Source organism: Geotrypetes seraphini, chromosome 13 (genome assembly GCF_902459505.1).
Source record: "Geotrypetes seraphini chromosome 13, aGeoSer1.1, whole genome shotgun sequence".
NCBI classification, from domain to species: domain Eukaryota; kingdom Metazoa; phylum Chordata; class Amphibia; order Gymnophiona; family Dermophiidae; genus Geotrypetes; species Geotrypetes seraphini.
The window spans coordinates 4,045,295-4,057,686 of NC_047096.1; the positions used below are offsets into that span (position 1 = coordinate 4,045,295).

Below are 12,392 nucleotides of genomic sequence, written 5' to 3' on the forward strand. Positions count from 1 at the left end.
GGTTATAGTGGGTCTAGGTATCTGACAGCAGTGAGAGGGAGTTAAGAGTTGAAAGCAGTTTCCAAAAAGTGGGCCTTTAGCTTGGATTTGAACCCTGCCAGGGACGGAGCACGACGCATTGATTCAGGCAGCCTGTTCCAGGCAAACAGTGCCACAAGAAAGAAGGGACGGAGTGGAAGAGAAGGGTACAGATAAGAGGGGCTTACCCGATGAGCGAAGATCATGTGGGGGGGAGGGAGAGGGGAGATAAGTGAACACTATGTTTAACCTGTCCTTGCTGCCCTCATGCAGTGCAGTTAAGCCAGGTCTATAGCTGCTGTAACTGAGGGTCTGGGTAAAATTAAGTGTGCTGATACCGAGTTATGCTAGTACACTTCCCCTCAATATTTGCGGGTTCAGCACTTGTGACTTCGATTATTCATGGGTTTTCCCCCCTCCTGGACTTACTTTTTTAAAGCTCTACAACTTACTTAGGGCCAACTTGGACCCATTCCCGCCTATCAGACCCCTCCACAACCCACTTAGGGCCGACTCTGACCCACCCCAGGCTCCCTCCTGCCTCCTGGACCCATCCACAACTTACTTTTTTAAGCCTGGTGGTCTAGCTGTGAAGCAGGGCAGGAGCAATCTTTGTAACAAAATGGCTGCCATGAGACTATAGCAGGAACTCATGACAGCTAGTTTTGTTCGTGGCTCTGCATGGGGCAAAAGCGCAGGAAGATTGCTACTGCCCCGCTTCACCGCTAGACCACCGAGCTTTAAAAAGTAAATTGCGGGGCTGGACCAGAGTTAGCCCTATAGTTATTCGCAGAGCCTGGGTGCCCAGGTGCCGTCATATGGCAGACTCCTTCTGCGCATTCTCAGGGCTCCTATGTGCTGCCAAAATGCAATGGATTGACATTAAATTGTAGCTTTCTGGATTGTTTTTTGCACATTGATGCCACTCTGGGACAAAATGCACTTTTAAGAAAAAAAAAAAATTTATTTATAATTTTTCAATTTTTACCAAACCAGCCACTTGCACAGAAAACATATATACATATAGTAACATATAGTAGATGACGGCAGATAAAGACCCGAATGGTCCATCCAGTCTGCCCAACCTGATTCAATTTAAATTTTTTTTTTTTTTTTCTTCTTAGCTATTTTTGGGCGAGAATCCAAAGCTTTACCCGGTACTGTGCTTGGGTTCCACCTGCCGAAATCTCTGTTAAGACTTACTCCAGCCCATCTACACCCTCCCAGCCATTGAAGCCCTCCCCTGCCCATCCTCCTCCAAACGGCCATACACAGACACAGACCGTACAAGTCTGCCCAGTAACTGGCCTAGTTCAATCTTTAATATTATTTTCTGATTCTAAATCTTCTGTGTTCATCCCACGCTTCTTTGAACTCAGTCACAGTTTTACTCTCCACCACCTCTCTCGGGAGCGCATTCCAGGCATCCACCACCCTCTCCGTAAAGTAGAATTTCCTAACATTGCCCCTGAATCTACCACCCCTCAACCTCAAATTATGTCCTCTGGTTTTACCAGTATATATATATATATATATATATATATTTTTTTTTTTTTACTGTATATATACACTCCTCCCTCCATATTCGTGGTGGTTAGGGGCAGAACATGACCGCAAATCCAGAAAACCTGCATATAACTTTTTATATGTTATTTGTGGGGTTTTTGTAACATCCTTTAATATATTAAAATCATGAATAATAGCAGCGATTTTCAGACAGAAAGCTGGTAAGCGCCAAACTTTTTAACGGTACAGTACTTTACTCATGATGTAATTTTGGGGGGGAGGGGTCGGCAGGTGAAAAATCGCGAATAAGCGAAACCACGAATAAAGAGGGAGAAGTGTATACTATTTAGAAATGAAGGTAATTTTTTAAACAAAATCCTCTTTCGTATATATTTCTCAAGTGCTCTATTATAGATCCTTTTTTCTTCTGCATGGTCAGGATGATGAATTTCAGAACTCTTTCAGTCTCAAAACAAGAGATGCAGAAGGCGCGGAGGTTGAAGTTGTAGGAATGAGGTTGCCTTTGGCCAGTAACCAACTGCTCTCTCTGTCTCTGCCTCCTCCATCCCCAACTTCCTTCCTCTGGTTCTTTTAACCAGCATTAAAAAGGGCTTACTGAAAATCTGACCACAGCAGTGCCACCAATGAGCTCTCTGCTGCTAAAGTCCTGAGTTTAGAAATGAAAAAGTTGAATGAATTTTTAGTTCAAAGCCACCTCCTCCACGATTCTGTCTTTTTTTCACATACATCTAAAACTTCTTCTCATGAAAATGGATAACCACAGTCCAGCTCTGAGGCCAGAGTATAAAAATAGTTTTCCAAAGATTTAGAGCAGGGGTAGGGAACTCCGGTCCTTGAAAGCCGTATTCCAGTCGGGACTGCTTTCAATGCATATTCATTGGGGAAACCCTGAAAACCCGACTGGAATACGGCTCTCGAGGACCGGAGTTCCCTACCCCTGCTTTAGAGCTGCATTGGCTAGGTAGGCAGGTGGTGCCAGTGACTCATCAATTGCGCACACAACAAATTCACGTACTGAATGGGAGATGACCTATCAAATACACTCCGACAATTGGATACTATTATGTCTTTTTCAGGGTTACAAAGTAACCCTCTTTTTTAGGCGGGTGGGTGGGGGAAGATTTTGAAGGCCATTGGATGGCCGCTGCCGCGGAGGAAGTTGGGAGAGAGGGATTAAAAGCCGGGACCTCAGAGGACATGGGGCATTCCTAGTCCTCCGAGGCAGCTTTTCCCACCCACCCTCCCTTGTGGGAGCTTTTGAGGGTTGTTCACAGGTGGTACTTGGATGTGGTATCCCAAGCTACTGGCTTCGGGACTCATCGGGGGGATGAGCTGCAGGCAGGTGAGGAGCCATGGCTAGGGGTCAGGTGACCTTGGTTAATGGGGTATATGGGGTACATGGAACCCCTCAGATTCTTGCTGACATGGCAGGGTTGGGGGCTATACTTTGATATTTTGTAGCTTGGGACAAATTGTTCTGTTGCTACAGGGCTGCGGCTATGTTTCCACCAATATGTGTCATTGTGGTGATGTTATATGATTTGGGGGCATTTGAGCTTGGGGGGGTTGGGAGTTAGAAGGGGATAAGTGGGCCTATCCGGATGTCGCTGTTAATGAGCTAAATCCCTATTGCAACAGTGTAACCTTCCTGTATAATGTGTTGCAACTTTTCCCCCTATTGTAACAGTGTAACCTTCCTCTGTGACATGATGTAACCTTTTCCCCATGACACTGCATGAGCCTCTTGGCTTGTAAATCGCCTGGAACCTGTACTGGATAAGTGCAATTAAGAAGTCATGATTCGATTATAAAGTTAGGTTTCTGATTGCAAGGTGGGTCTCTCCCTTTCATCTTTGTAAGCAGATAGCATCCCAGAGGATTCTGGTACCTGTAATCCTCTATTTTTATAGAAATAAAAGGAGACCATAAGAGCCCAAATTGTATCATTGTGAATTTTATTAACTGTATCAAAACAAGATTGCACCAAACATAGCATAAAGTAACATATCATCCAGACATGTAGGCAGTGTAATTCAAACTAGACACATGGTAACGTACAGTAAATGACAGATAAAGGGTCGCAGGGAACAGTGGTTGGATTTGATCCCACAACCTCTGGGTACAGAGGCAGCAGCTCACCTCCCAAACCTGCATCATCCACCCAAGCTGTCCAACATGGCGACCAGAATTGCCCTGGCTACTGTTTGCAGGGTATAGGCACAGACCACGAGCGCAGAAGAGTAAGACCGCCAATGGTGGCAGATTGGAAGGTGCATTCAAATGTATCACTTACTGCATGCTAATTGGCGTAATTAGCATTCAGGAACTGAAAAGCCTCTGTGTGGGCACACTGCCATTAACCAGCCAGTTAAGCTCTACCCTACCAAGTCACTCTCTGGTTAGTGCTAGGGTGGTCAGAACCAGGAGTGATGTGGGCACTGCCCAGATAACTCTCCGGTTAACTATCCTAAATCAACATAACGCTTTATTTCCAGTTCTATGCGGATAACAAAATGAGAACCACAGGGGTCCTTTTACGAAGAAGCGCTAGCCGATTTAGCGCACGCTAAATGCTAACGTGTCTACGGATGCACGCAAAATCGGCTAGCACGCCTTAATACAAGAGGGGGAGAGAGAGCTACAAAATCGTAATCCATATGATAACAAAACATATCACGCAGCCCATGACATTTTTGAAACAGATGAAAATGCAAAACAGACGTATGTATTAATGAGCGAAACTCAGCTTCCCAGCTAGTGGCTGAAGTCGTATAATGGTGGTACCCTTCTGCCTCTGTATTCAACACCATTACCAGATAGGGGCTGGCCCTAAATATTGGGTCATTTAGATGCCTTTAAAGAAACCCTGGCCACTGAATATTGCTCCTATGCTATTATAACAGTAAGAGAATTTGAAAAGGCATCAGGACCTTTTAGAGCAGGAGGATGTAATCAAATCAAAATGTAAATGATTTTCATAGGGGGGGGGAGGGTAAGAACCATCTAGAAAGGCACCGAGGGATGCAATTTGAATAAAGTGACAGCTACAACACTTAAACGTGGTCTGCATCTGTCTTCTTTTACTGTGTTACCTTGTGCTCACTGGTGGGTGGGGGTGGGTGGGTGGGGGGGGAATGCTTGCATCTTCCAAGACAATATACTTACTTTTCATTAACTGTACCGCAGGAGACAGCCGTGCCTGTAATACCATCTGCAAAGGTGACACTAGCTGCCCCACTTGATCTGCAGCGTTAACGGTTAATGCATGGTACGACGCAGTCTCTGCCCATTTCCTGCAGCATTCCAGGCTTGTTAGCTAAGGCGGGAATTAGCTTATGCTAACAACACATACTCACAGTTCTGTTAACTGCTTAGCAGCAATGGACTTCAATGGCCCGACTTGTCTTGCCAGTAAGGTGGTGAAGGCTGTAATGACTGGTCTGTGCCATTTTTGTACATCATATCCACACTATAGGGTCCTTTTATTAACCAATTTAGCACATGCTAAAGATAAATGCTAAGACATCCGTTATATTCCTATGGGTATCTTAGCATTTAATGCGCACTAAATCAGTTAACGCACCTTAATTAAAAGACCCCTATGTTTGGCAACGTACATTGAGAATAAAGAATACCACAGTTCTAATATAACCATAAATATAATACAAACAATAAACATTAAGAACAGCTGAGGTATATTATGGTGAAATAAATAGACTTTGCAATGAGTTCACAGGTTCTTTCAGTCCCGGAATGATGATGTCGTCATCATTCAGTAGAATCCATCATTCCTCCTGAGCTTCAGAATCAGGGGAGGGGGCAGAAGAGTGTTTGAGTCCATCAATGGCCAAAACGTAGCACAAAGTCCCCCGCTATTGTCTCTTCTTCTTTTCCATAACATAGGCTTCAATGTAATTAATAAAAATATCAAATTCCCCCAGTGCTTTGTAGATTCCTTTCTCTTGCATCTGGGGAGAGAGAGCAAAGCAACCGTCAAATGTTTCATGTGGAAGAGGAGCAGATCTCTAGGGTCTTCCTGTCCTCACTGCTGCTCACGGTTACACACAAGGAACATGAAGATTGAACCAATTTTCTAGGGCAGCACTGGAAATACTGGGAACACAGGAGTCCAAATATGTCATAGGGTTGAAAGGTACATTCTGAAATAGGAACTAGAGAATGACACGGGGACAAATTTTTCCCCATCTCCGCAGGAAGTCATTTTCCCATTCTTGCAAATTATTTTCCTGTCCTTGTCCCATTCCTGCAAATGCTGTCCACATCTGCACAAGCCTTAAACACTTTAGAATCCTAAGTAGCCACATTCTAGAGCTCAGATTGTGATGTCATAATGCCTCATTCCACCAATGCCTAAGCTCCGCCCCTCATCTGTACAAGCCTCAAAGACTTTAAAATCCTAAGTAGCAACATTCTAGAGCTCAGATTGTGATGTCATAATGCCTCATTCCACCAATGCCTAAGCTCCGCCCTCATCTGTACAAGCCTCAAAGACTTTAAAATCCTAAGTAGCAACATTCTAGAGCTCAGATTGTGATGTCATAATGCCTCATTCCACCAATGCCTAAGCTCCGCCCTCATCTGCACAAGCCTCAAGCACTTTATCACAAATAGCAACATTCTAGAGCTCAGATTATGATGTCATAATGCCTCATTCCACCAATGCCTAAGCTCCGCCCTCATTTGCACAAGCCTCAAACACTTTAAAATTATAAGTGTTTGAGGCTTGTGCGGTTAAGGCAGAGCTTATAGGAATGGGGCAGGGACAGGAACAGTGACAAAACTCATGGGGATGGAATGGGGAAATTGAGTTCTTGTGGGGATGGGGACAAATTTGTCCCCGTGCCATTCTCTAATAGGAGCCTCTTCACTAACTTCCATTACTCCTACCGTTTCAAACACTGAAGCTCCGAAATGGTGATTTTCACACGCAGAGGAAAAATCGAGCTAGAATTTTCACAGGAATATGAAAGGACCCTATCCCCAAGAGCTGCATTTCTCTCATGGTTAGTCCAGTAAAAAGCTGGTTTTATGTACTAACTTTACTCCTGATACAGTGAACATTTAGGGCTCCTCGTACTAAACCACAGAAGAGCAGGCGCTGGCGAGGTAAATGCTACGATGCTCATTTAGTTCCTCTAAGCATCGGAGCATTTACTTGGCTGACTCATGGTTCAGTAAAAGCCAGCGTTAGAGTGGAAAAAATGTTGTGACTTTGCACGTTATATTGTGGGATGCTGTGGACAATACATTTTTAAAAATAAAAAATCCACAGTAAAGCCATTATGTTAAAGGTAACAATCAGCAGTGCGGTTCTGTGCAAACCCACTGAAGAAGGAATTGCGGCCAATGTGAAAACCATGCAAATTATGGCATGTTTTACTTTTAAACCCTGTAGTAATCTGTGTGCCTTATTTCTTTCTACAATTTTCTGTGCTGTTCTCCCAGGGGAGCTCAGGATGGTTTACATAAATTTATTCAGGCACTCAAACATTTTTCCCTGTGTCCTGGTGGGCTCATGATCTCTCTAATGTCCCTGGGGCAGTGGTGGTGGTGGTGTGTGTGTGTGTGGGGGGGGGATTAAGTGACTTGCCCAGGGTCACAAGGAGCAGCGTGGGTTTGAACCTCAGGGTGCTGAGGCTGTAGCTTTAACCACTGCACCACTCTAGAAATCAAAATGCAGCAAAAGTGAGCCAAGTCTAGGCCAATGAAGCCATTGTGTCATCACTGATGAGGTTGGCTCTTATTGGTGGAATGAGGCATTGTGACATCACAATACCAGCTCTCACACTATTATTTATTCCATTTTCTATACTGTTCTCCCAGGGGACCTCAGACTTGTTTACGTGAATTTATTCAGGTACTCAAGCATTTTTCCCTCCCTGTCCTGGTGGGTTCATGGGAGGCTTAAGCGATTTGCCCAAGGTCACAAGGAGCAGCGTGGAGTTTGAACCTACATGTGTTCAAATGGTCTGTACTGAAGCTTAGCGCAGAAGTTCTAACGCAGAGCTTATTACATCTGCACCTCCGATGTCTAGAGATGAGGGGGATTATTTGCCATTAATAGCTGGTTTCTTTATAGAGAAATTTCTGCTTCAGCAGGTTGAAAAAAGAAAAAAATTAATTTTGCCCACCTGTTTGTATCTAGAGCTGAAGTTTTGGCAATACAGAGTTTGCGCAATATATGGAAATAAAACAAAACTTCAAGGAAAAAGAGGGATACCTTTTTTTCCCCCGAAAGTAACCCTCCTTCTTGCATGTCAGAAATCAGCAAGTTTTGACAAACATCTAAATAACTAAGTGAACCATAAAAGCATTCCCAATTTTTAACATTTCGATCCCGCTTATATCCTAATCAAAAATGTACTGTAATGACACACCAGTTCTTTGCTCTAAAACATTGTTTTCGCATCTATAACTAGTTCCAAATGCAACAGTAAGACGTGGATACGGACTATGGAAATCGGAACAACTACAGCTGTACTCTATGAAACTACATTGGCTGCCGATAACAGCAAGGATCAAGTTTAAATTAGGCATCACTGCCTTTAAGATCCTGAGAGGGAATGACCCCTGACCCGTCCTACTCCAGGGATATTCCACCAGAAATCTTTTCCACTTAAAATTCCCAGCATGCAACAATATAAAGTCTACCAGGCAAATTTCCTTATCTATCCAATATCAATTAGCAAAATGCTGGACCCAATTATCGCTTACACTTTTAAAAGCATTTCTGTACCAAGACATGAAGTAACTAAAATGGAAACTCTTAAAGCCCATTTCTAAACTGTCTAATGCAACTCCTGGGACATAACGATGAGCCCACGATGAGCTACAGTATTCACGGGGGTTTCGTTCCAGGAACCTATGCGAATATAAAAAACCCCACGAATACGGTTTTTCACTTGGGGAGGCAGGAGAGAGCAGCTGGAGCGCGGCGAGTTAAGGAAATCACTTGCGGTCTGCTCCGACCGCCTCTTCCTGCACTAAAATCAGGCTTCACCAATCAGAAGTTGCTTTGACACGCAGCTCCTGATTGGTGAAGCCCGACTTTAGCACAGGAAGTCCTGGTCGGAGAATACCACGAATGACCGGGACCGCGAACGACCGGTGGAACACTGTCCTTGAACTCTTAACTTCGTATTTGGAACTATGACCCAACTGATCTACCTGTACCAGCAACTCTATTGAATGTCCGTGTCAAAGTGTCCATTATAACTTCCTGGGTAACTGACCCAACCTCTTGTAATATAATCCGACCTTGAATTGAACCGAAAGCCTGATTAACATCGTTTTATTTCTATATATTGCCTTTAGAAGTGGACCAACATGGTTCCCACAGCATTTTACTTCTGATTAATACAATCCCTGGCAGGCCACAGCTAATCTGCTCTATGGGGAACAGAGTTTCCTGATTTGGGAGCCCTCATTAAGAACCTACCTGGTGATACGTCTCTTTGATCTGCTTTATCGTCTTGCTTCGTCCCTCACAAGCTAAGAATCGATGCTGAAAGAGGAAAACAGATACTGTTATCATTGTAAACCGCTTAGAACTGTTTGTGGTATGGCAGGATATAATTATTCTTAACATTTTTTTCCTTTTCAGTGTGCTGGAGAGCGAATCTGTGGAAGGGGATGAGAATAGGCGCCTAGTTAGCAAGCTACAATGGGTTTATTTCTATCCTATCAATGATTCCTTGTGCCTAGATAGGAAGTCAGCAATGCCGCTTTAGGACCTTGTTTGATGAATTCTTATCTATCTCCTGGGATTTCCCATACGCTACGATGTTTCTATATTTAACCACGTTTGCTCTTCCTCTTTTAACCATATAGGTTTTATTCACATTTGATGTTTCACATTGGATCCTATTGTATGTTTTATGCTTTTTAGTGTCCCCTGAAGAAGGTGCAGAGACTCAGATCCTTGTTGGGACTTTAGTCCTAATAAAGATGATATTTGGGTTTCTTTTCTGGTCGTCCATCCCCCGGCTCTGCACTTGCTGGGTGCCTCCTCGAACTAGCCCTCGGTGGTGAGCGCTGACTCGGAAATCCGCCTCTTTGGGGGTCCCGGGGTCAGTGTGGAAGGGGGGGGGGGGGCAGCAGCGCGATGTTTGCGTGTGTGCACAGAGGAAGGCAGGACTGGCACGGGAAGGTCCTTAAAAATCGGAGGTTCGTACCACTTAGTCTCAGCCTATGTCACTTTAGTCTCAGCTTAGGTTATGGCTCTGACAGATCTCTACGACGGACCCTAATGCTTTTTCCTCCCTATGCTGAGCCTAAAAGTGGCACCGACTTCAGGGCAAAAGTTTTGCCACTGTTAGCTCAGCATTAGGATCCGTCAGAGAGGTCGGTCAAGCCATAACCTAAGCTGAGACTAAAGTGGCATAGGCTGAGACTAAAAGTGGTACGGACCTCAGCGTTTTAAGGATGTGCAGTTCAGATGGGGGAGGTCCGCGAGGTCAGATGCACACATTTTTTAACCCCCCCGGTGTCATGAGGAAGGGCCGATTGGGCTACTTAGCCTCTTCCCTCCTTAGCCATTAGGAATAAGCAATTGGGCTTAATACTCACACAACGCTTCAGGCTGCGTTTCAGGTCCAGCAACATCGACTTCAGGAAGCCCAGGGCTACTTCGGTGCTTTGGTCATTGGCTTCAGCTTTGGGCAGAACCTCCTCCAGGTAAAAGTGGAGCATTTCCGACACGGATTCACAACCCAGGGATCCCTTAAAAAGTGGAAAAAAAAAGGGATGAAGGAAGCGTCCAGGCAGTGGCTGCACCATCTCCCCCCCCAAACCCCCCCCCAGAGGTGGAAAGGGACATCAATGATCACCTTAAAGTCTTGCAACAGGTCGTCTCGCAGGAGGAGAATATCCAGCTCCTCGTCCTTCATTTGCTGCAATTAAAGGCATCAGGTAAGTTGCTTCCAAGACCTATTTGACACTTGACAATAATAACAACATCCTGTATTGATGAAGCCAGAACAACTCATGGCAACGAGAAGGCAAGAAATAGAGTTAAAATTCTTGCAAAGAAGCCTTAATCTAATCTTTAGATTTTTAGACCGAATCTTCTGTGCATAAAAATACTTAACAGATTTAGATCAGATCTAGTTAGCAATTAGAAAGAAAAATAAGATGTGTTTGTAGACATTTCCTAAAATGTTTCTGGCATTCATGGGAGCCCAGGCACCTGCTAAATGTCTGCAAGGCTTTTGCGGGTCTCTGTTCTCCAGTATTGCCCCCCTCCCCTCCCCCGTAACTGCCAATCCGCTCCAAGTGACTAACTGCACTTTAGCAGTGCCAGGAGAGCTTCTCTTCTTCCGCAAATCATGATGTGTCTGTCCTTTCTTAACAGTGACCTCAAATGCCACACTTGTAACCCTTTAGAGCCTGCGGATTGTGCCACCCTGCCATTATCTGTGGTGCACCTTGCAAATCTATTTCCTGGACCCCAAATATATTTGTGGCATGCTAGACATGCTTTCTGCATCTGCTTTCTATGGTAATATTTGAATTGATTTTGGATTATTCAAAGTTTTTGATTTTGCCATGCTCAGGTAAATATCCGTCTCAGAAGGGCAAATAAAACCACTTCAAGCCCAGAAAAAGTTTCAAGTATTCAGCACCTTAGAAATTAATATTAGAAGCTGGAAAAAGTAAAAAAAAAGAAACCTGCTGGAAAACTGATTAAGAAAATTATTGCCTGCATGAAATATTGTTGACGTGGCAGATATCAAAAACCAAAGAGCGTCTACTTGGAATATGTTCCAGTAACTTAAGGAATAAGGTTAACCACTGGGAATTAAGCATTCTATCTCAGGGGAAACAAGAAAGACATAATAACAGCATTTGTCATCACATTAAATCGGAATAAAGAGTTAAGGCAATATGACTCATACTCACAAAATATTCTTTAATTTTGTCAAAAGTGAGGCGGAGTTCTCTGAGTTTGGCTGGGAATACATTGGCAATGTTCTTGCAGCTTTCATCCACCAATAGGACCTGGTAGCCCACATCGGCACAAGCCAGCATCAGCGTGAGCACAGCCACAGCCTTCATCATTTCAGCCGAAGAAGCCATAGGTTTCTGGTTCTAGGTCAATCACCCTAAAATGCACCCCCTGACGACAGAAAGAGAACCCCAGAGCCCTGACCCTCAAGCTGCTTTTTATATACTCGAGGAGGAGGGTAATGGATTTTCCTTTTTTCTCCTGCCCTCCCCCGAATAATAGTGGGTCTAAGGTAAAGTCACTAGTAATTCCTGGCAACTTCACTTCCCCAGCCCCTCCCCATGCAAGAAGAAGAAGAAAAAAAAAACCCTATCACTTTACATGAGTTGCAAATTTTGTCTTTCTGTGGTTAGTAAAGAGCACGAGACACTTCGTGCCCTCAAGTCTACAGTCATGGAAGGTGTATTTTTTTTGCTGTTTGCGATGTTACATTTCATACCTAATCTGGATTTTCCTCTCAGTCACCAGATAATTTTTAAGTTCTTTCTCTCTGAATAGGTGATAATAATAATAACAACAGTTCATATACCGCAGGACCGTGAAGTATACAATGATTAAAAATGCTACAAAGTTAAAAGCTAGTGACTAACAGCTCTGGAGATCAGTTATTGTGGACTAAGATTGTACAGGTCAGTTACCTAAACAGATATGTTTTCAGGTTTTTCCTGAATTCCCCATAAGTATTAGCATGCATAAGCAATTGTTCCAGATCTTGACCCCATAATGCTGCCTGATATGAGAACAGATGTTGATGATGTCTTTTAAATTCACATCCTCTAACCGGTGGAGACACAAAATTCAAGTGTGAGCTTCTCTTACG

At 43.9% G+C, this 12,392-nt stretch overlaps 1 protein-coding gene across 1 annotated transcript; it reads right to left on the reverse strand.

The window, feature by feature from the left end:
- Nucleotides 1-5,417: 5,417 nt before the first annotated feature.
- On the reverse strand, nt 5,418-11,643 carry IL10 (interleukin 10). The gene is made up of 5 exons (XM_033918635.1): nt 11,467-11,643; nt 10,395-10,457; nt 10,135-10,287; nt 9,005-9,070; nt 5,418-5,513 (listed from the first exon to the last, which is right to left on the reverse strand). Exons 1-5 carry the CDS (start codon nt 11,641-11,643, stop codon nt 5,418-5,420), a joined length of 555 nt encoding a protein of 184 aa, XP_033774526.1.
- Between the last annotated feature and the right edge of the window lie 749 nt (nt 11,644-12,392).

What these genes read in the sequence shown, in the direction of transcription:
- IL10 (XM_033918635.1), bottom strand. Translation starts at nt 11,643, where the DNA reads ATGGCTTCTTCGGCTGAAATGATGAAGGCTGTGGCTGTGCTCACGCTG. An exon ending in AACGCAGCCTGAAGCGTTGT is followed by an intron (nt 9,071 to 10,134) that starts GTGAGTATTAAG and finishes TTCCTCTTTCAG; the next exon opens with CATCGATTCTTAGCTTGTGA. An exon ending in TCAAAGAGACGTATCACCAG is followed by an intron (nt 5,514 to 9,004) that starts GTAGGTTCTTAA and finishes CTCTCTCCCCAG; the next exon opens with ATGCAAGAGAAAGGAATCTA.